Source organism: Meriones unguiculatus, chromosome 12, assembly GCF_030254825.1.
Source record: "Meriones unguiculatus strain TT.TT164.6M chromosome 12, Bangor_MerUng_6.1, whole genome shotgun sequence".
NCBI classification, from domain to species: Eukaryota; Metazoa; Chordata; class Mammalia; order Rodentia; family Muridae; genus Meriones; species Meriones unguiculatus.
This window is the reverse complement of record NC_083360.1, coordinates 98,490,150-98,512,042: the sequence shown is the minus strand read 5'-3', so window position 1 is coordinate 98,512,042 and position 21,893 is coordinate 98,490,150. Positions and strand designations below refer to the sequence as shown.

Here is a 21,893-nt window from a genome sequence, read left to right as displayed (position 1 = left end):
TACTCACTTTGTATCCCCCCTGTTCCCTCCCTCCTCCCGTCCCAATCCCTCCCTTCATTCCCCCTCTGCACACATGCCCCTCCCCAAGTCCACTGATAGGGGAGGTCTTCTTTTCCTTCCTTCTGATCCTAGTCAATTAGGTCTCATCAGGAGTGGCTGCATTGTCTTCTTCTGTGGCCTGGTAATGCTGCTTCCCCCATAGCGGGAGGTAATTAAAGAGCAGGCCAATCAGTTCATGTCAGAGACAGTCCTTGTTCCCATTACTAGAGAACCCACTTGGATACTGAACTGCCATGGGGTATATCTGTGCAGGGGTCTTAGCATATCTCCATGCATGGTCCTTGGTTGGAGTATCAGTCTCAGGAAAGACCCCTGTGCTCAGATTTTTTGGTTCTGTTGCTCTCCTTGTGGAGTTCCTGTCCTCTCCAGATCTTACTGTTTCCCACTTCTTTCATAAGATTCCCTGCACTCTGCCAAAGGTTGCCCATAAGTCTCAGCATCTGCATTGATAGTCTGCAGGGCAGAGCCTTTCAGAGGTCCTCTGTGTCAGGCTCCTGACTTGTTCCCTCTTTTTTCCTTCTTCTGATGTCCATCCTCTTTGCCTTTCTGGATAGGGATTGAGCATTTTAGCAAGAGTCCTCCCTCTTGATTAGTTTCTTTAGGTGTACAGATTTTAGTAGGTTTATTCTATATTATATGTCTATATGAGTGAGTATATACCGTGTGTGTCTTTCTGCTTCTGGGACAGCTCACTCAGGAATGACCCTAAGATTTCACCTTACACCCATGAGAATGGCTAAGATGAAAAACTCAAGTGACAACACATGCTGGAGAGGTTGTGGAGAAAGGGGAACCCTCCTCTACTGCTGGTGGGAATGTAAACTTGTGCAACCACTCTGGAAATCAATCTGGTGCTTTCTCAGACAACTAGGAATAGTGCTTCCTCAAGATCCAGCTTATACCACTCCTAGGCATATATCCAAAAGGGGCTCAAGTACACAATAAGGACATTTGCTCAACCATGTTTGTAGCAGCTTTATTTGTAATAGCCAGAAGCTGGAAACAGCCCAAATGCCCCTCAGTGGAGGAATGGATACAGAAATTGTGGTCATCTACACAATGGAATATTACTCAGCAATCACAAACAAGGAAGTCATGAAATTTGCAGATGAATGGTGGGATCAGGACTTAATCTTAAACCTCTGGGAGACAACCAAGCATTGTAGCAGTGGCCTGTAATGTCTGGGGAATCTCTTGGACAACCCTGACCGACAACTCAAAAGCGAGCTTCTTGTGCCTAGAGTTAGAGTTTGTGTTAGTCACTGGCTTCCGTGGAGAGCACTGTCAGCACGTGTGGAAAAGTTTCATTTAAACACATATATATATAATTATACAGACTTATGTGTATTAGGTATAATTATTTTGTATAATTTTAGTTAGATGACTCCTTCTGACTTTTTCAGACATCCTTACTGTTATTTTTGCCTTCCTCCTTCTGTAGTTTGCTTTCTACCCTTCACTAATTAAAGTCGCTCATGTTTTCCCCATTTCTCCCTTCAAATCATATGCACATTGCTAGTCCTCTCTCTATTTCCCATCTCTACCACCATGGCCCCTTTTACTTTCCTGCTTTGTGCAGTTCTGAAGATTTGGGGCTAGGAACTACAGATGAGAGACAACATACAGTATTTGTGTTTCTGAGTCTGGGTTACCTCGTTCAATATTATATTTTGTTTGTTTCCTTCCTTCCTTCCTTCCTTCCTTCCTTCCTTCCTTCCTTCCTCCCTCCCACCCTCCCTCCCTCCTTTTTCCTGAGACAGGGTTTCTCTGTGTAGCCCTGGCTGTCCTGGACTCTCTTTGTAGACCAGGCTGGCCTCAAACTCACAGAGATCCCCCTGCCTCTGCCTCCCCAAGTGCTGGAATTACAGGCGTGCGCCACTGCACCCGGTTCAATTTATCTTTTATAATTCCAACGTAGTAAACATATTTTAAAGTGTTTGTCAGCCATATGTATTTCTCCATTTGAGGGCTTTCTGCTCAACCACAGTGCACATTTTTAACTGAGTTGTTTGTTTGGTTGGTTGGTTGGTGTTTTGTTGTTGTTGTTGTTGTTGTTGTTGTTTGTATATTCTAGACTCCAATCCTGTCAGGTAAATAGCTGACCAGTATTTTTCCTATTCTGTTGGTTTCACCTTTCACTTGATTGACAGCTTCCTTTGCCGTCACCTTTTTTGTTTTTGTTTCATAAGGTTCATGAGACCCCATCTGTTAATTATTGGTCACGTTTGCTCTGCTACAGAGTCCTAGTCAGAAAACCCTTGCCTGTTCCTGTAAGTAGAAGTATCCGGCCTAGTGTGCTACCAGGGGCCAGCTTTTATGTCAGTCACCATGAGTTCGGAGTTGACTCTTGTGCAGACTAAGAGATGAGGATCTCGCTTCACTTTGCTGCATGGTAAAGTCCAGGTTTCTCACTGGCATCGGTTGCACATGGCATGTTTTCTCAAATGATAGTTAAAGAGATGAGGATCTCGCTTCACTTGGCTGCATGGTAAAGTCCAGGTTTCTCACTGGCATCGGTTGCACATGGCATGTTTTCTCAAATGATAGTTTTGGTATCTTTGTCACAATCCGTGTTCGAGTTAGATGTCTATTGCTGTGCTAAAACAACTTGGGGAGAGGAGGAGCTTGAAAAATCTTATAGTACATATTACACCCTGAAAGGAAGTCAGGGCAGGAGCCTGGAGGCGGGAACTGAAGCAGAGGTCGCCAGCTCACTTCCCGTGGCTTGCGCAGTCTGCTTGTATCTCACAGGGCTACCTGCCAGGAAGTGCTGCCCACAGTCCAGGGAGTCTTAGGAAAGAAGGGGGAGAGAGAAAGACCCGGAGGGGGCAGGGCCTCCACAAGCAGAGCAACAGAACCAAGAAATCTGGACCCAGAAGTCTCTTCTGAGACTAATACTCCAGCCAAGGACGATGCATGGCTGTAACCTAGAACCCCTGCTCCGATGGAGCCCATGGCAGCTCAGTGTCCAAGTGGGTTCCCCAGTAAGTGGAGCAGGAACTGTCTTTAACATGAACTCAGTGGTTGGCTCTCTGATCACCTCCCCTTTGGGGAAGCAGCCTTACTAGGCCACAGAGGAAGACAATGCAGCCAGTCCTGATGAGACCTGACAGCCTAGGGTCAGATGGAAGGGGAGGAGGACCTCCCCTATCAGTGGACTTAGAGAGGGGCATGGGAGGAGAAGAGGGAGGGAGGGGGGATTGGGAGGGAATGAGGGAGGGGGCTACAGCTGGGATACAAAGTAAATAAACTGCAATTAATATAAAAAATAAAAATTTAATTAAAAAAAGAAAAAAACCAACACACACACACAGAAAAGCAGACACAGCTGAACACTGTTGCAGCCCTTAGGGACCTTGCTGGCGGTGGGAATTCTGGAAAAGTACAGTATCTCATTAAAGGATGATCATTTCACTTGTGTTTTGGCATCAGGCTGTAAAGTGATTAAATAAATAAATAAATGAAAAAAATCCATTTAAAAGAAAAATTGGGTGTAATTATAATAAGTCTGCCTTTATATGTTATTTGGCCTTTTTCTCATGAAGGTTTTAATATTCTTTGTTGTACATTTAATATGTGGCCTATGGACCTTCGTTTGTGATCTAATCTATTTGATGTTCTGTAAGCTTCTTGTATAAAATGACTTGTATTTCACTTTTTTAATGAGTCCTGGCTGAAGTTCTAAGTCGGTGCAGGACTCGACTGATCTCTTCATTCACTTACAACTGTCTTTTTAGTACAAAATAACACATACCAAAAGGCTAACACTTCTTAGAAGGTTATGTTTAGGGATTTCCTAAGTTGTTTAAAAGATCACTGTGAAGCATTCTTGTGAACAGTTCAGCTCTTTCTCGGTCTGTATCCTTGTAACTCGAGAATTTCCAGTATGACTGCTCTGTAAACATCAGAATTTTCTAAATATTGTTCAGTGTATACATAGAACAGGCCATGACTTATCTTACACTTATCAGCTTGTTTATTTTTATTTCCCCAAAGCTGTATTTCTAATAAGGGCAGCTGCTACTTTGTAAATACTTTTATGGCTTCTGTTAGGTAGAGCTGTCAGTTTAACAGACAGTGTTCTAAAAGATTTTCATTCTTCCATGTGATTACACACCTCTGGAGACTGGAAAGGTAGCTCCTTTGAAGACAGTGAGCCAACAGAATAGAAATATTTAAGAAAAATGTGTAAGATCAGGTCAAATGACAAAGGTCCACCTACACTGAGTCCTCTTGAGTCAAACAATTATTAAAATGGACAACATAGCTTTTATTCCCAACATTTCAGGAACTTTTAGCTTCTTGGAGAAAGAGTATTCTATGCAATCCAAGCTGGCCTTGAACTACTGATCCTCCTGCCTCTGCCTCCCAGGTACTGGTATGAGAGATATGTGCCACTGTCCAAGACTAATTTAGCACTTTCGTCAAACAAGTGGGGAAAAAGAAGGTCAAAGAGATGAAATGGCTTTTCTACCATGACAGTAAAAAGCAGAGATCATACCCTAGTCTCTTGAATCTTGCTTTCTATCCTGAAAGCATGTACAAGATAAGAGAGAATAAAAACAGTACAAAAGACAAAAAAAAAAAAAAAAAAAAAAAAGAGGAAGCAGGGAGAATAAAATATATTTTGAGCCACAGCGGGTTCAGAACCTCATCAAGAATCAGAAAGTGTGTTGGGTTTTTTGTAGGTCATGTAGCCTCAGTTTAAACTACTCAAGTTAATGTTGTTGACACTGTATTATACACAAGGGTGGCTGTGCTCCAGTAAGACCTCATTTAGACACTGAAATTTGAATTTATATACTTTTCACATCTAAGAATGTATAATCTTTCTAATTATTTGACATTTTTAAAGAAAAATCTACCAATTTTCACTATTGGAAAACGAAATAACTTTTAAATAGTGTAGGTTAAATATCTGTAAACTGAATTTGGTGCATGGACCATAAGCTTAATATATGTCCTAAGTGCGGGAGAGCTGGCCCTGCCACTCATCTGCACTGAGGTGGCATGGGTGCATGGGTGCTGCCCCTTCCCCATCACCACTTGTGGTAATGGGAGAGCTGGCCCCTCGGACATGAGAGCAGGAGCACTAGCCTTGCTCCTCACTGGCTGCAGCACTTGGGAAAGTGGGTCTTGTGCCTTGATTTGGCATCACAGTGGAGCTGGCTCCAAAGACACAGGAGAGCTGACCCTGTGTCCTGCCATTGGTGGCATTGCGTGGCCTAGCTGAAGCAGTGCCAGAGAGCTCACCCTGGTGGTGCGGATAAGGTGACTCTGCAGGCCAACCAGCTCAGCTACCACCCAGGCCCAGATCCAGGGCTCTGAGTTGACCCATCACAACATCTATCTGCAAATGGTTAGGATGCATGTAAGGGCTGGTCTTACTTATCCAAAGCTGCAGGGTCTCAATGATACAGGGCAACAGCAGGATAAACTTCACACTGTGACATATTACAGTTTCCATGATGAGATGGGTTTTTCTATGCTCTCTCTCTCTTTTTCTCTCTCTCTCTCTCTCTCTCTGTGTATGTGTGTGTGTGTTATTGGGGGGAGGTTGCAAGGATGAAGGGCAGAGATGAGGAGACAGAGATAGGGAGATAAGCAGGACCGAGGTGCATGATGTGAAACTCTCAAAGAATCAATAAAAAGTTTTTAAAAAATGGAGAAAAGACCAAAAAACCTTTTAAGTACTTCAGTTTCTTTTATGATTTCCATAGGGGCTAGAGAATTCAGTAATGCCATAGACCAACTAGGCTGAACATGTGTATATAGAATATTCATTCAGCTACAATACTCGTTCTTGTCGATGCCCCCAGAACATTCTCCAGGAATAACCAAACCAAGGCCATAAAATCAGTCTTTTAATAAAAAAAATTTTTTTCTGTGCTGGGTATCAAAACCAGGGCCTCAGCCACAGCAGGCAAGTGCTCTCTACTAAGCTGCACCTCCACACCTAAGATCAGTCTTTTAATAAAAGATTTATCATATAGAATATCTTCTGACCACTGTGGGATTAAACAAAAACCAGCAGAAGAAGTAAAGCTGGAAAATCCATGAATATTTGAAAATAAAGCAACACGCATGCAATTCACCAAAAAAAGAAATCATAAATTCTAAAACTTCTTGAGACAATGGAAAACATGAGTTTGTGATATACAAGAGAAGAAAAATCTCAAACCAATAGCCTAACTTCATATCTGAGGAAACCATTAAAAGAACAAATTAAAACCAAAGGAAGCGCATCTTTTAGATATATGTCTAGGAGTGGTATAGCTGGATCCTGAGGAATCACTATTCCTAATTGTCTGAGAAAGTGCCAGATTGATTTCCAAAGTGGTTGTACAAGTTTGCATTACCACCAGCAATGGAGGAGGGTTCCCCTTTCTCCACATCCTCTCTAGCATGTGTTGTCACTTGAGTTTTTTATTTTAGTCATTCTGATGGGTGTAAGGTGATTTTGATTTGCATCTCCCTGATGGCTAAGGACATTGAGCATTTCTTTAAGTCTTTCTCTGCCATTCAAGGACATTTGCTCAACCATGTTTGTAGCAGCTTTATTCATAATAGCCAGAACCTGGAAACAGCCCAGATGCCCATTAACGGAGGAATGGATACAGAAATTGTGGTACTTTTACACAATGGAATACTACTCAGAAATTAAAAATGAGGAAATCATGAAATTTGCAGGCAAATGGTGGGACCTAGAAATGATCATCCTGAGTGAAGTATCCCAAAAGCAGAAAGACACACATGGTATATACTCACTTATATAGACCTATATGATAGGATAAACATACTGAAATCTGTATACCTAAGGAAGATAAACAAGAAAGAGGACCCAGGATAAGATGATCAATCCTTACTTAGAAAGACAAATGGGATGGACATTGGATGTAGGAGAAAACAAGTAACAGGACAGGAGCCTACCGCAGAGGGCCTCTGAGAGACTCTACCTAGCAGTGTATCAAAGCAGATATTAAAGACTCATAACCAAACCTTTGGCAGAGTGCAGGAAATCATATGAAAGAAGGGGGAGTTAGTAAGACCTGGAGAGGACAGGAGCTCCACAAGGACCAAATATATCAAGGGCACAGGGGTCTTTCATGAGACTGTTTCTGTAACCAAGGACCATGTATGGATATAACCTAGAACCCCTGCTTAGCTATAGCCCATGGTAGCTCAGTATCCAAGTGGGTTCTCTAGTAAGGGGAACAGGGACTGTTTCTGACATGAATTCAATGGCTGGCTCTTCGACACCCCCCCCCCCAAGGGAGAAGCAGCCTTGCTAGGCCACAGAAGAGGACATTGCAGCCAGTCCTGAAGAGATCTGATAAGCTAGGGTCAGATGGAGGGGGAGGAGGTCCTCCCCTATCAGTGGACTTGGAAAGGGGCAGGGAGGAGATGAGGGAGGGATGGAGGGATTGGGAGGGAATGGGGGAGGGGCTACGCCTGGGATACAAAGTAAATAACCTGTGATTAATATTTAAAAAAATTATTATAAAAAACCAAAGGAAGCAGAAGGAAATAATCAAGATTAGAACAGAGAAATAGAACAGAATAGAAAAATGACAAAAGAAAAAGAGAATGATATATGTAAGGCACAGCTTTCAAAAAAATCAATAAAATTGACAACAGTAACAAAGCAGAAACACCGCTGAGGAATCATAGCCAACACACCAGATGAGGGTGCTCATCCAGCATTATAAAAGAGCATGCCAGCCTAAGACAGATCATAAAACAAAATAGCCATACAGTTAGCAAGTGAAATGAATTAGTAACCAAAATCTCTGAACCAAGCAAAGCCCAGGACCTGTTGGCATCACTGGAGAATTCTACCAAACATTTAAGGAGAAATTCCCAACATCATCTAGCTCTTCCCAAAAACTAAGGAAGGACTTTCTCAGAACCATTTTTAAAAGGTAGTGTTATTGTTCTAATACCAAAGACATGCAAAGGCAAGGAAAACTAATGACCAATATATCTGATTGATTAATACTGAAGGAAAAGTCCCTAATAAGGCACCAGCAAACCAAATTCAACAATATAAACAAAATTTGGACACTATGATCAAGTAGGGCTTATTTCTGGAAAACGAGAATAGTTCCACAAATGAAAGTCTGGGTAGACTGTCACACTAACAGAATGAGGGACCACAGCTTAAGGATCACCCCAATACTGGTATGACATGTACAAAAATCAGTACCTTTCCACGACACAAAATATTCAACAAAACAGAGTGAAGGGAAATTATCTTAACGTAAGGAAGGCCACATGTGACAAACCTATGTTTTATAGGAAACTGAGGGATGAAAGACTGACAGCCTGAGTTGCCAAGGTGGCTCAACAGGTAAAGGCGTGTGTCACCAAGCCTGTCTTCCGTCCCCAGAACCCACATGGTGGAAAGATAGAATTGACCTTCTGTGCCAATGGAACATGCATGCAGACAGTACAATAAATAAATATAGCTGTTTCTGTAGACAAAGAAAACAAGATGTCTGATTTATATTTATATTTAATAAGGTACTGGAATTTTTCTAGCCAGGTTAACTATGAGTTTTAAAAGAAAAAAACAGCACCCACATCTGAAAGAAACAAGTAAAACGGCCTGTTTACAAGTTACATGGTCTTATTACATAAAGAAAACTCTTAAATTTTAAATCCAATAAAGTGACAGGAGACAAATTAACATGTCAACATGCTCAAGGGTAGTGCTCTAAAAAGTTAACAATGAAAACAGTAACATCCATAATAGTCTCAAAAGGAGTAAAATAACTTAGCAAGGAGGTGAAAGATTTGTACTGAAAATTGTTGCAAGAGAAAGTAGACAGCCAGGTGTGGTAGCACACACCTGAAGCCCCTAGATTTGGAAGACTGAAATGGGAAGATCCCAGAGTCCAGCAGTTCCGATCTAGCCAGACAACATGTTTAGACTCTGTCTCAAGGAGGAAGACACGTAAACACAAAACCGAAAGATATCTTATATTCATGAACCAGAAAACAAACAAATACTGACAAATGGCAACTCCAGTAAAGGCAGCTGGCTCATCAGTACAACTCCTGCCAAACTGCCATGATGGTTTAAGATCAAAGACGGATCTTAATTTTTAATGTTTTTATTCATTTGCATCTGCGAGCATGTGGCATAGTGTGCATGTGGAACTCAGAGGGACATCTACAGGAGTCAGCTTTCTCCCTCCATTACGTGGGTTCTGGGGATCAGACTTGGGTTTTCAGGCTCAGTGGGAACCTACAGAGTCATCTTGACAGCCCTCTATAAAAAGTTCATACGGAAGCAAAGGAAGCTGAATAGCTAAGGAAACCCTGAAGGACAATGTCCGATGTTACTCTTCCAGATTTCAAGGAGAGAGTAATGAAAACACTGTGACACTTAAGTAAAGGTAAACCTGTAAACCAATGGAATAGATCACAACAGAGACCCAGCCACAAACTTTCAGGTGTGGGGTCAAACAGTTTTCATCAAGGATGTTGGGACCACAAGTGGAAAGGCAGTGTTTCTTCAGTAAGTTCAGCAAGTGGTGTCCTGGAAATTGTGTACATACATAAAACCCTAAGTACTTAAATCTTTTACAAAAAATAACTCAGAATAATGAAAGATTTAAATGACAGACCCAGAAGTACAAAACCCCTAGAAGAAAACACAGGTTTAACCTCGCTGGTGGCTGTGATGGGGCGTCTAGAGGGTGACAGAAGCAATGTGGTGTGGACACTGAGAAACAGATAGTGGACGACACGAATAAACAGGAAAAAGGAAAAGCTAAGGTTAAAAAGGCTGCTGTGCCGTATTCGCCTTCCACCTTCCTTTCCAAGACCTAAACTCACTCACTGAGGCCCGGAAAGGCCAGGGCTTCCTGAACCCCACATGATAGCCGGTGGCCTCACTTTAAATTCTTAAAATAATACTTATCTAAAGAAAATAACAGATATTTGGGAGGCCTGGGGAGATGCAGTTAAAAGTGTGTCCTTCTCCTGCAGAGTGCATGTACATACTCATAAAACACCTAAAAAGATTTTCCTCTTAACTCTATGTAGTATAGATGAATGTAAAATCATTTCTTACAATTGTCCAAAATAATAAACTAGTATGACAATTGAGTAACATTAAGAAAAGTTTAGACTATAAAGTGTTGATAAAGGACTGTGAAAAGGCAAAATAGAAATGAATTTTCAAATTTGCTCTTGAGAACACTGTTGTAGTTAGCCCACTGGCAAAGTAGAGTGACAGCACTCCTAAGAGACGGGACCCACCAGGGTCCTCTGCCCCTGCCGTCCGCCATGTGCTGCACAGCAGAGAACAAGGGAAAAGCTGCGCTGCACACATGAAGGTTGTTAGACAGAAACTAGTTAGCAGAAAGTCTGTTTTCATTTTTCTCATAGCTTACTCATTGTATACAAAACAGAACTCCTGGGGGCCCTGGACAGAAGGGACATGCCAAATGAAGCTTTTGCTGGCTCGGCTTTAACACCTGAAGAAGAAAACACATTTCCAGATCCTTCCATTGGTTCAATGCACAAACATACTATTCAAAAGAAAAGGCCAACTGTCCCTTCTAACAGGTAAGATGTGTTGAATTGAAAGTTTACTACATAAAGAAATAGTTCGCATTCAGCACTTTATATATGACCTTGTATGTTGATTTTGTATCTTGCCACTTTGCTGAAAATAGTTTTATCGGATGTAAGAGCCTTCTGGTAGATGCCATTGGATCATTTTTGTGTCATGTCATCTGCAAATAGAGATAAATTCTCTTGTTTTCTTATTTCTATCCCTTTTATTTATTTTTATTATCTTATTTCTATTTGTAAGACTCCAGTCTCAATATTAAATGAGAGTAGCGAGAGTGAGAACCCTTGTCTCATTCTAAGTTATAGAGGAAATGGCCTCAAGATTTTTTCATTGAGTGTAACTTTGTCTGTAGATTTAACATACACAGCCTTTGTTCTATTAGATGTGCTTCTTCCGTACCTAGTTTCCTCAGGGCCTTCATGCAAACACGCTGAACTGTCAACCGCCTCTCCTGAGCCTACTGAGGTAATGATGCAGTTTGTATTGGTGTACTCTGTAATGGTGTATCGCATTTACTGATTGGCGTATTTTGAACCAACCTTGCATTCTTTGAATGAAAACAACTTACTCGTGATGTAAAAATCTTCTTAATATGTTAATTGAATTTATTTTCCAAGGTTTGTTTTTGTTTTTATTTTTGTGTGTGAACCAAATGAGCATAATTAAGGTTACTCACAAGACTATGAGTAAGGGGTTATTTACAGGAATGTGAGAAACTTACCAGAATGGCTATAGCACAGAAGGAGACGCCTCTCCCTTCCCAGCGATTATTTAATTGCCTATAGGTCTGGCCTCCTCTACTACCACCAGCATGTGGTGCATATAAACTCATCCAGGCAATAGACATAAACTTAATGTTTTAAAAAGATTGTTTTCTTATTTTTTTAATCACGTAATATTTATGAAAGTCCTCAAGAAGGGGCAAGGCCTCGTGAGTCCCTATTCCATGGAAGAATGTTGACAGGCCTCGTCTCCCGAAAGTCTTGTGCAGGTAACCCCAGTTCCCTAAAGTTACAGTGGCGCAGCATCCAGAAAACAGCATTTTGCCCTTTGCTCTCACACTCACACTTCTCCTGCTCTGCTCTGTGTGATGTCGCCTGAGCCTGGAGGGAAGGGATAGCGACGTCCCACCTATGGCTGAGAATCCACAACTGCCCTTGCAGCACTTGACATCCATGAGGAGTCTCTGCAGCAACCTCCGCCCACTGCAGAGTGAAGCTGCTCTGACCGCAGGACAGAAGACAATCCAACAGGCACATCATGTCAGTTATCAAAACAACATCAGTATCTTCCTCACTAAGGTTTATCACCTTTCCAGTCATGGGTCATTCGCAAGGTTTATAGAGCCACATGAATTCCCCCATATGGAGCATTCCTGAAATTTAATTTAAAACCCATTGCTCACCTGCGTAAATGTCATGCCACCTTTGCACTAGCGGGTCTTGCCTAGCAGGCCATTAGATTATCACACAGGAGGTTGGTCCACAGCCGAATAAGACTTGATGACAGCTCTCTCAAGGCAGCCGACACAGCCCCTCCTGGCACTGTAAGGGCTATCTTTCTGGGAGGGACCCTGCTGCTCAGTTTCAGTTTTTTTTCTCAGTGTTTTAGGACCAACATATCTGCTGTATTCAATAAGAGTCCTACGGTCTACTGCTGGCGGCAATCAGCAGGAACAGCTGTACCCTTTGTTGTTTTGGGGACCTCAGGAGCCAATCCCTGACACTGGTGTTCTTAGTTAAGAACCTCAGGTTTTCTAGGAGCTGGGTTATCTGCTTGCACAGGTAAAAAGGTCCAAACTTTTATCTTTAATTAGCCAACAAAATACTCTTCCCAAGTCTGCATCATCTTTTCCCTGTCTTAGCTTCTTTACACAATGGACAATAGACACCTTGTCGGGTGTTGAAGTCTCCCACTATTAATGTTTGGGGTTTGATGTGTGATTTAAGCATTCGTAATGTTTATTTTACAAATGTGGGTGCCCTTGTATTTGGCATAGTTATTCAGAATTGAAATATCATCTTGGTAGGTTTTTTCTTGGATGACTGTGAAGTGTCCTTCCCTATCTCTTTTGTTTACTTTTAGTTGAAAGTCTATTTTATTAAATATTAGAATGAACTCCAGCTTGCCTCCTGGGTGCGTTTTCTTGGAAAATCTTTTTCTATCCCTTTACTCTGAAATAAATTTATCATTGTTGCTGACGTGTGTTTCTTGTATGCAGCAGAATGATGGGTCCTGTTTTCCCATCCATTCTGTTAGTCTGTGTCTTTTATTGGAGAATTGATGTTGAGAGTATTAATGATCAATGAGTGTTGATTCCTGTTATTTTGATGCTGCTGTGTGTGTGTGGTGTGTAGTGCGTATAGTATTTATGTGTGTAGTGTGTGTGTATGCATGTGTGTGGTGTATGTTTGGATGCTTCCCTTCTTTTTGTTTTGCTGGTGTGGAATTATTGTTCTTTGTTTTCTTGTGTGTATTTAGGCTCTCTGAGTTGGAGTTTTTCCAGTATCTTTTGTAGGGATATATTTGTGGATAGATAGTGTTTGAATTTGGTTTTCTCATGGAATATCTTGTTTTCTCGATCTATGGTGATTGAAAGTTGTGCTGGGTATCGTAGTCTTGGCTTGTGTATGTGGTCTCTTAGAGACTGCAAGACATCTGCCCAGGCCCTTCTGGCTTTTAAAGTTGAGAACTCGGGTGTAATTCTAATAGGTCTGCCATTGTATGTTATATGCCCTTTTTACCTTACAACTTTTAATATTCTTTCTTTGTTCTGTACATTTAGTGTTTTGATTATTATGTGGTAGAAGGATTTTCTTTTTTTTTGGTCTAATCTACTTGGTGTTCTGTAAGCTTCTTGTATGTTTATAGGCACCTCTTTCTTTAGATAAGAGAAATATTCTTATATGATCTTATTGAAAATATTTTCTTGGTGTTTTAGCTGGGAATCTTCTCCTTCTATTCCTATTATTCTTAGGTTTAGTCTTTTCATGGTGTACCAAATTTCCTAGATGCTTTTTGTTAGAAACTTGTTAGATTTGGCATTTTCTTTGACCAGTGTTATCAGAAGAAATATCGTATCGTCTATGCCTGATGCTCTCTCTTCTATCTCTTGTATTCTGTTGGCAATGCTTGCATCTGTGGTGTCTGGTTTCTTACTTAGGTTTTCCATCTCCAGGATTCCCTCATTTTGTGTTCCCTTTATTGCTTCAATTTCTATTTTCGGGTCTTAAACAGTTTTATTCATGTCCTTGCCCTGCTTGATTGTATTTCTCGGTATTTCTTTAAGGGATTTATCCATTTCCTCTTTAAAGGCCTCTATTATCTTTATAAGACTGGATTTAAGGTCATTTTCTTATACTTCAGCTGTGTTAGGATATCAAGGATTTGCTGTAGTAGGATAGCTGAGCTCTGGAGGTGCCATGTTGCCCTAGATTTGGTTGAGTGTGTTCTTACACTGGCCTTTAGCCATCTGTTTGTCCCTGGTGCTGGAAGGCCTCCAGGAATGTAGGCAGAGTTTTGGTCTGGAAAATGGAGTGCATAGGGTCAGGGGGACACAGCTCACTGCTCCTATGATACATTTTTGTCTTTGTATTTATGTTAAACGTGTTTATCATCCAGCCTCTTAGATTTTTTTTAGTTCTTGTTGAGAAATTTGCTGTTAAATGTGACTTGGTGACTTCTCTACTTACTTTGTTCTGTATTTTAGTACTGTGAATATACTATGACATTGTGAGGTTCTTTTCTTGTCTGTTGGGCATTCTAAATGCTTCCTGTGTCTGGACTGGAATCTCCCTAAGTTTCTGCTATCATTTTTTTTTTCAAATTTTTTTTTTTATATCTAACTAAGAATCTTAGATTTGGTGTTTTCATAGTGTCTCATATATCTTGGAAGTAGCCAAATTTCTTTCTTCCTTGTTTGTATAAATTCCTTCACCTTGTCTACAAAGTCAAATATTCTACCCCTTCCTTGAAGACTTAAATGGAGCTTTTTTATTTAATTTTCTAGTATTTCATTTTGGGTTTGTTTGTTTCTTTGTTCATTTGTTTGTTTCAGAATCCACATCCCTTCATCCTTTTACTGAATTCTTCTCTTATATCTTGTATTGAGACTACCTTATTTCACTCAGTTGTTGTGTCTTCTGAAAATCTTTTCAGAAGTTTGTGTCTTCTTAGATTTTTTTTAAACTTATTTATCCTCATTCTTTTAAGGTAGGTTTTGAGTTTTTTGTTTGTTTGTTTTTTGGTCTGGGATTTAATTCACTTACACTGAAGGTCATTATTGTGGGATTAATAATTTTTGGAGGAGTTATGTTTCTTTGGTTTTTATGTTACCTTCTTTTTTGCATCAGAACTTGCACATCTGCATTAGGTGGTTGGTTGAATTTAATAATTTAATAATAATTAACACACTTTTATTTATTTATTTGACATAAACTTATTCTGTCAGAGGAGCCATTTGCATGCCCATGATTGCTGTGTTGTTGTTCTCTGCCAGGCTGGTAGTAAAGGGCCAGGCTCTACCTTCCCCCATCACTACACTGCAAGTAGAATTTGTCTGCAGCCCCAAGACCATCAAAGGGTAGGCCCACAGTACAAGTACAGTAACAGTGAAATAAAGAATCAGTCACTTTTAAGTACCAATTATTAGAGGAGTAAAGGGTACAATGTTATAGATTAGTTACTGTGGGTATGAGTGGAAAGGAAGGATAACTCAAGCTAGGATTAGTGGTTAATACCAGGTTGACGGGGAGATGTAATAGAAGTTAGTGTGGCAGAGACAAAGGCTGGAGGGCGAGGTGGTCGTGACATGTATAACTCTGCTTCAGGAAACTGGTGTATGGATCCTGCAGGCCATGCCAGACTGTGTGCTTTACTGGAAACAAATGGAAAGTGGAGGGGAAGGGAGGAGAAGGAACTAGTGAACACTGCAACAGACCAGGCCTGCTAAGTTGACACGAATATTAAATAAAAACTATATGAATGAAGAATACACAGAGTAAGTGTGCTGGGTAGAGCTGGTACAGAGCATGAAGGCAGTCTGTCTGCCTGTCACTTGGCTCTTCTTAGTGTCTTAGTGCTGGCTCTCAGCAGCTGTTTGTTTCCATGGCTGTCCTGTTCTTACCTCTAGGCCTTCCTTTGGTAGATTGGGTTACACGTGTGACCTGGACAATAGGCAGTGCTGCAAAGATGAGGCCCCACTCAGACGCTGGTCACACCTCTGGCCTATCCTTCAGGCATCCAGTTGCAGTGCTGGCCCTGCCCCTGTGCAACCCTTGTGTTTTCTGGTGAGCTGCCTGGAGCCCTGTTTAAGATTCCCTGCAGCTTTGGCTCAGATCCAGTTGCCACCTCCATCAGTGCAGATACAAAGACCTTTCTCATACGCTGGCAGAATTCTGCTGGTCCAGATTCAGCTTGTACTCACTCCTGTGTCCCTTTCCTTGAGTTTCGTCTTACAGTTCAAAGAGGGACACAGGCCGTAGCAAGGCCGTGTCAGCAGGGTCTTCTTGAAGGGATGTTCCACAGCTATTCCAGGCCCAGTGAAAACAGTGTCTCCATTTGCTAATGCTGCTCTCTGGATTCTTTTGCTCAGTTCTTTAAAGTGCTTATAACAAAGGGGACAGGCAGATTTCCAGCGCTCCCCACACTGAGCCAGAGCCATGAGTATGGACCTGGGTATGTGAAGTTTTATTTTCTATTTCTACTGCAGATAGAGGTCACCCACCTCTGGTGTCTTTTAATCACTCTCCAGATTACTCTGAGGAGACTGGCAGACTGCACTTGGGTGCCAGCCACTTGGTAAAAATAGTTTAGTTTTACTGGACCGTAGCCATATCCATTCACTGTAAAGACGACGTTTGACTCTAACACAGAACTGAACAGTTGCAGTGGTGAACACATGTTCCACAAACAGAATATTTACGCCCATGTGGAGGCTGACGCTGGCTCCCCCACTAATGCTCCAACCCTTCTTCTTCCCTGTCGGTCATTTCAGTTTGATTTCATATCTTTTAGAATTTTTGAGTCAGGAGTGCTTCATTTATTCTTTTTATTGATAAAAATTCTTTTAAAGTCATTCTTAGTAAACACGCCATGTGTTTGAATATGCCGAGTTTTATTATAATTACTTTTAGAAATTACATATTGGACTTCCTTTCTGTCAAGAATGGAAGAAGATGGTCTATGATACACTGAGAGGGTCTGCAGATTTTCCTGGGAATGAACTAGGGAAAGCTAAATAATAGCTGTCAGAGGAGATGGTTGATGTCTGAAAGTGTCTTGACTTAATAGCAAAATAAGAATTTTTACAATGCAAAACAGGAAGCCGAGGATCTAGTCCAGAGGAACTGGGAAGTTTCCTCCTCCTCCTCCTTAGAAGGACAGCAGAGCCAGGGTGTAAGAGTGAGCCTTAGAGTGTCCACACTGTACCGAGGACTCTCCATGGTAGACATTTAAAGGAAGGTTAGTGCAGTGGGGGACAAACAGAGACAAATGTGTCATAGTGGCAGAGGGATGGGAGATGATGGGAGAGGTTCCCAATTATCTTATCCTCCTGCCTAGCCTTCCCAAGTGATGGATTTAGAGTCTGGGAGTGAACCCAAGAAGAGTGGGATTGAATCCTGAGCACCATCAGTTGAGCTGCTGTGTTCCTACCTCCTGTACCATCTCAGGAAGCCGTTTACATTTGTATTTTTTTGCTGTATATGTGTGTTTTGACTCATTGTGTATAAGTGCACCATGTATGTGCCTGGTACCCAGAGAGGCCAGAAGGGGATGCAGAGTCTTAGAACTACCTAACCTCTCTCTCCTTGTCTCTTTTGTTTGCCTCTATCAGTGCAGTATTAATCCGTGGTCTGAGCTCTTCCACATACTCCCAGAATAACTAATACATGAATAGAGTATCGTCAGTGTTCTCTTACTTTCTCAAGTGACTAGAGGCAAAAACTGGTCTTTTCACATTTTCATACTGTCCCTATACTTTGAATTTTGCCGATATAGATTTCACTCCAATAAAGAGGCACAAGCTAGCAGATAGGTTTAAAGAGCAGAGTCATCTAGGCATGGTGAAACATACGTTTAGCCCCAGCAAAGGAAGGCAGATCTCTGTGGGTTCGAGGCAGCCTGGTCTACAAATGCATTCCAGGGTAGCCAGGGCTACACAAAGAAACCCTGACTTGAAAAAAAAAAATAGGAAAAAGAAAAATAAAAAAGAAGGAAAAAAGAGTCAAAGCAATCTTAAGTAAATAACCAAATGAAAAACCTTAGGGTCTTAGAAAAACAAGCACAAGTCAGTTGATGGAAAGAAGAAGGTCTGGATAAACATGGATGTAAAAACAGCCAAGAAAACAAAGAGTTGATTCTTTGAAAATAAAATAAGGAAATTTAATAAACTTTTAGCTAACGTAGTTAAGAGAAATATGATACTGATCCAAATTAAGAAACTAGAGATGAAAAAAAAGAGACATTTCAACAGTTATCAATAAAATTAAAAAAAAGATAAAGTAGAAAACTGTGAAGGCATGGATGAATTTGTAGAGACATAGGGCTTATGTTTAAAAAAAAAAAAACCCAAAACAAAACAACACAGCAAAACAAATCTGAAGCCCTGCACAGTGGCACATGCCTGTAAGTAATCCCAGCATTCAGGAAGGGAGAGGGAGGCCTATCTCTGTGAGTTCAAGGACAGCCTGGTCTATAAAAATGAGTCCAGGATAGCCAAGGCTACACAGAGAAACCCTGTCGCATGAAAAACAAACAAACAACAATAATAAAAACAATCTGAAATAAGTATCGTAAGCAGGTTTATTACAGGCACTGAAGTTGAAGCAGTAATATGAAATCTCCCTTGAAGTGTTCAGGCAAGGACAAGCTCACTGTGGAGTTCCAGCAGACCACTGAAGAACTAGCATCAGTGTTTTCCCCAAATTATTCTGGGAAATGTAGAAGGAATGCACCCAGACTCTTTGCAGAATGATAACAAAAGCAGACAAAGACATAATAATAAGATAAAGGAAACTATAGACCAATCTCCCTCATGAACACAGGTGCAAAACTTCTCAATAAATACACACAGATATTTCACAAGTGCCTCAGAAGGGGCTGGCAAGATGGTTCAGTGTCAAGGAACAATTGCTGCTTGGAGAGGACCTGGGTTCAGTTCCCGTTACCCTCACGGCAGCTCACAACCATTTGAAACTCGAGTTCCGGGGATTCCCAAGCCCTTGTCTGGCCTCCACCAGTGACAGTGTAACTCATTCATGTAAAACACTTGTACACATAAAACAAATAAAGGTTTTCTGAGAAAGAATATACCAGATGGCATTCGGGCTGGGATGTAGCGTGGTTGGTCGTCTGCTTAGCATGAAAACCAAGCTCGATCCTCAGCATCCACCAGCCGTGCAAGCACATGGGGGATGCATGCAGGAGGGTCAGAAGTTCACGCAAGTTCTCAGCTCTACAGTGGGCTCCGTGAAACCTTGTCTGAAAGTGTGTGTGTAGGTGTAAAATCTCTAAAACTAGAGAAGAGTGCCGGTAAAGTGGATCATTTAGTAAAGGCACCTTCTGTGAAGCCTGGTGGTCTAAGTTCCACCCGTCGGGCCCACCCGGTGGAAGGAGAGAATAGACTCCCACAAATTATCAGCCGACTTCCTTATGAGCACTGTGGCCTGTTCACACACCTATACACCACAAATAAATAGACAGAAAATTTTAGACCATTCATCACAAATTGGGTTCATTCCAGTATTCCAGTATTTCAGCTCAGTGAAGACATTTCGTAAACATACTGCACCACATAAACACACTCAAAGACAAAAAGAATTCATACTATCTCAAGAGAAAAAGACTTTTGACAAAATTCAAACTCCTTTCATGAAAAAATTGCTGAAGCAACCAAGAGTAGAAGAGATATATCAACATAAAGGCTCTGTACTACAGAGAGGGCCAGCATTATACTCCATTCACATAGTGGCCAGTAGATGTAACTGCTTTCGTTTGGAAGCTTCTCCTTCTGTTGTACGGCTAATGCTTACCTAATGGCATGTTGAGGCCTCTTAAAGGGGGAAACTAAAATACATCTCCACTGAAATTACTAACAACACAAAAAGCAACTTAAGAAAAGGTTTTGAAGGCGGAGGAGGACGCGGAGGTGGGCAGAAGACACCCAGAGGCCCCTCAGATGCACGGCCCACCTGTAGCAGGAGCTACTGTAACGCATAAATACATGGTGGAGAGATGGGGAAGATGGAGAAGCAGAAGAGTTGGAGCACCGTGAAGAGAGGTGGAACTGGAGATATGAGGGTGGAGAGGAACAGCCTGCTGCGAGCAGCCCGCCCTGCTACCTGAGACCATGACGAAACCCCAGCCTGTGCCGCTGCTGAGGGCCATGTCTGGGTCTGTGGCCCTGCAGCAGCAGAGGGGCCTGTGTCTGTGTTCAAGGCTCAAACCACCACTAAAGACCATGCAGACATCCCTGGTCTGGGCTGCTGCCTGGGACCACACTAATGTCCCAGAGCTGCGCAGAGCTGGCCCCAACCCCTCAGGGGCTGTAGCACTCTGGAAAACTGGCCCCGCCTATTGCTGGCTGCAGCAGTCTTGGAGGGCGCCCTGCACCTCTCCTGGCAGCACAGTAAAGTTGGCCCTAGTTGTGGGGAGACCTGGTGGGCCAGCCCCAAGGGAGTGAGCCAAAGAGCTTGGCCCACCACTCTTCTGTTGTGAGGTGGAGCTTGCCCCCCCCACACACCTGAGGCAGTTGGCAGTGCTGACGAGCTCACCCTGGCGGTGCAGGTTGGAGGGCTTAACAGCTCAGATACCACCCAGGCCCAGATCCAGGGCTGTGCGTTCACGCACCCCAGCATCTACCTCATCTATGAACTGCCGGAGCTTGTGAAAAGGCTGGTCCTGCAGATCCAAAGCTGCAGACCTCTAGGACACGGGGCAGCAACAGGCTAAGCAAGAGGAGTCCTGGTGAGGATCCAGTATTGATGGTGGAGCAGAAGCCAGAGGCCTCGAAGCACACCAATGACTCATTGCCATGAACATTTGCAAGTCAAGGTGTCCTGCGGACACCTTGTGGAATACTCCGGCTTCCACGACGAGGTGTTTTTATGCTGTGCTGTTTTGTTTTTTCTTTTCTTTCAGTGGTGATGTTGCAGGGCAGAGGGTGGACACTAAGGGACAGCAAGATGAGTGGAATTGGGGTGCGAGATGTGAGAATCATAAAGAATCAATAAAAAGTTCAAAAAAAAAAAGGTTTCTTTGGTTTACTTTTCCTGATCACAGTCTGTAATTGTGGGAGAGGCAAGGCAAGAACTTGAAGCACGAACTCATCCTCTGAAGAGCAGAGAGACATGTATGCAGACATGGATGCTTACTGACCAGTGCATCCTCTCTACTCATAAAGTTCTGGACTTGAACCCAGGGGATGGTGCCACCACAGCAATCAGTGTCGTCCAGACGGTCCCGCCGACATGCCCCCGACCAGCCTCATCTAGAAACCCGTCACTGGAGACTTTCCCCAGGTGCAGGTGCTTCTGGGAACACCAAGTTGGCCCAACAGGTGTGTCCAGGCGTCCCCACACGCCGTCAGTAAGCATTAGCCACACAGCAGAGCAAGCAGCTTCCAAATGAAAGCCCTTTCTTTTTTATCATCGGCTGCTATGTGAACTGAAAACACTTGTGGGACTTTCATACTCTTTTTGAACCAGGGTCTCTTTATGCAGCCGTGGCTGCCCCTGAACTCGCTATGAAGGCCAGCCTTGGCCTCGAGCTCATACAGATCCACCAGCCTCTGAGGTCAAAGGTGTGCGCCAACCATGGCCAGGTATTTCTTTTATGTGTGGGTGTTTTGCCTGGACGCAGGTCTGTGTGCCATGTATGCAGTGCCTGCAGAAGCCAGAAGATGTTACTGGATCACGGAGACTGGAGTTACAGATGGAGTCACGTGATAAGCTGCCATGTCGGTGCTAGGAATCAAGCCCAGGCCCTCCGGAGTAGCAGCCCGCGCCCTTAACTGTGGAGCCGTCTCTGGGCCTGGGACAGCTATACTTTCAACAGTAGCATTCAAATAGTGATTTTTCTGATCTTTGACTTTGTTTCTGAGACTTTGCTTGTTGCATGTCATTATTCAAACCGTGACTACGACTTGGCCTCTGAAACAGTTACATAACTCAAGACCGTTTAAGGGGAAGCCTTCGGGGTAGCGGGGTGAGAAAATGACCCCCTCTGCTCTGGTACTCCCTAGACG

The 21,893-nt window shown here is 42.5% G+C and overlaps 1 protein-coding gene across 7 annotated transcripts in view; it reads left to right on the top strand.

The window, feature by feature from the left end:
* The window catches only part of Wdpcp (WD repeat containing planar cell polarity effector), a 242,957-nt gene that overhangs the window by 207,078 nt on the left and 13,986 nt on the right, over positions 1–21,893 (top strand). For 6 of the 7 annotated variants that reach the window (XR_009584944.1, XM_060365184.1, XM_060365187.1 and 3 more), the window contains one exon: positions 10,482–10,638. The exons of the other annotated variant lie outside the window; for it this stretch is intronic. Coding sequence is in view for 5 of the 6 variants with exons in the window: in XM_060365184.1 (XP_060221167.1) it covers positions 10,482–10,638 (157 nt within the window). In the remaining variant the exon portion in view is untranslated. The remainder of the gene's footprint in view (positions 1–10,481; positions 10,639–21,893) is intronic. 7 annotated transcript variants of the gene reach the window in all.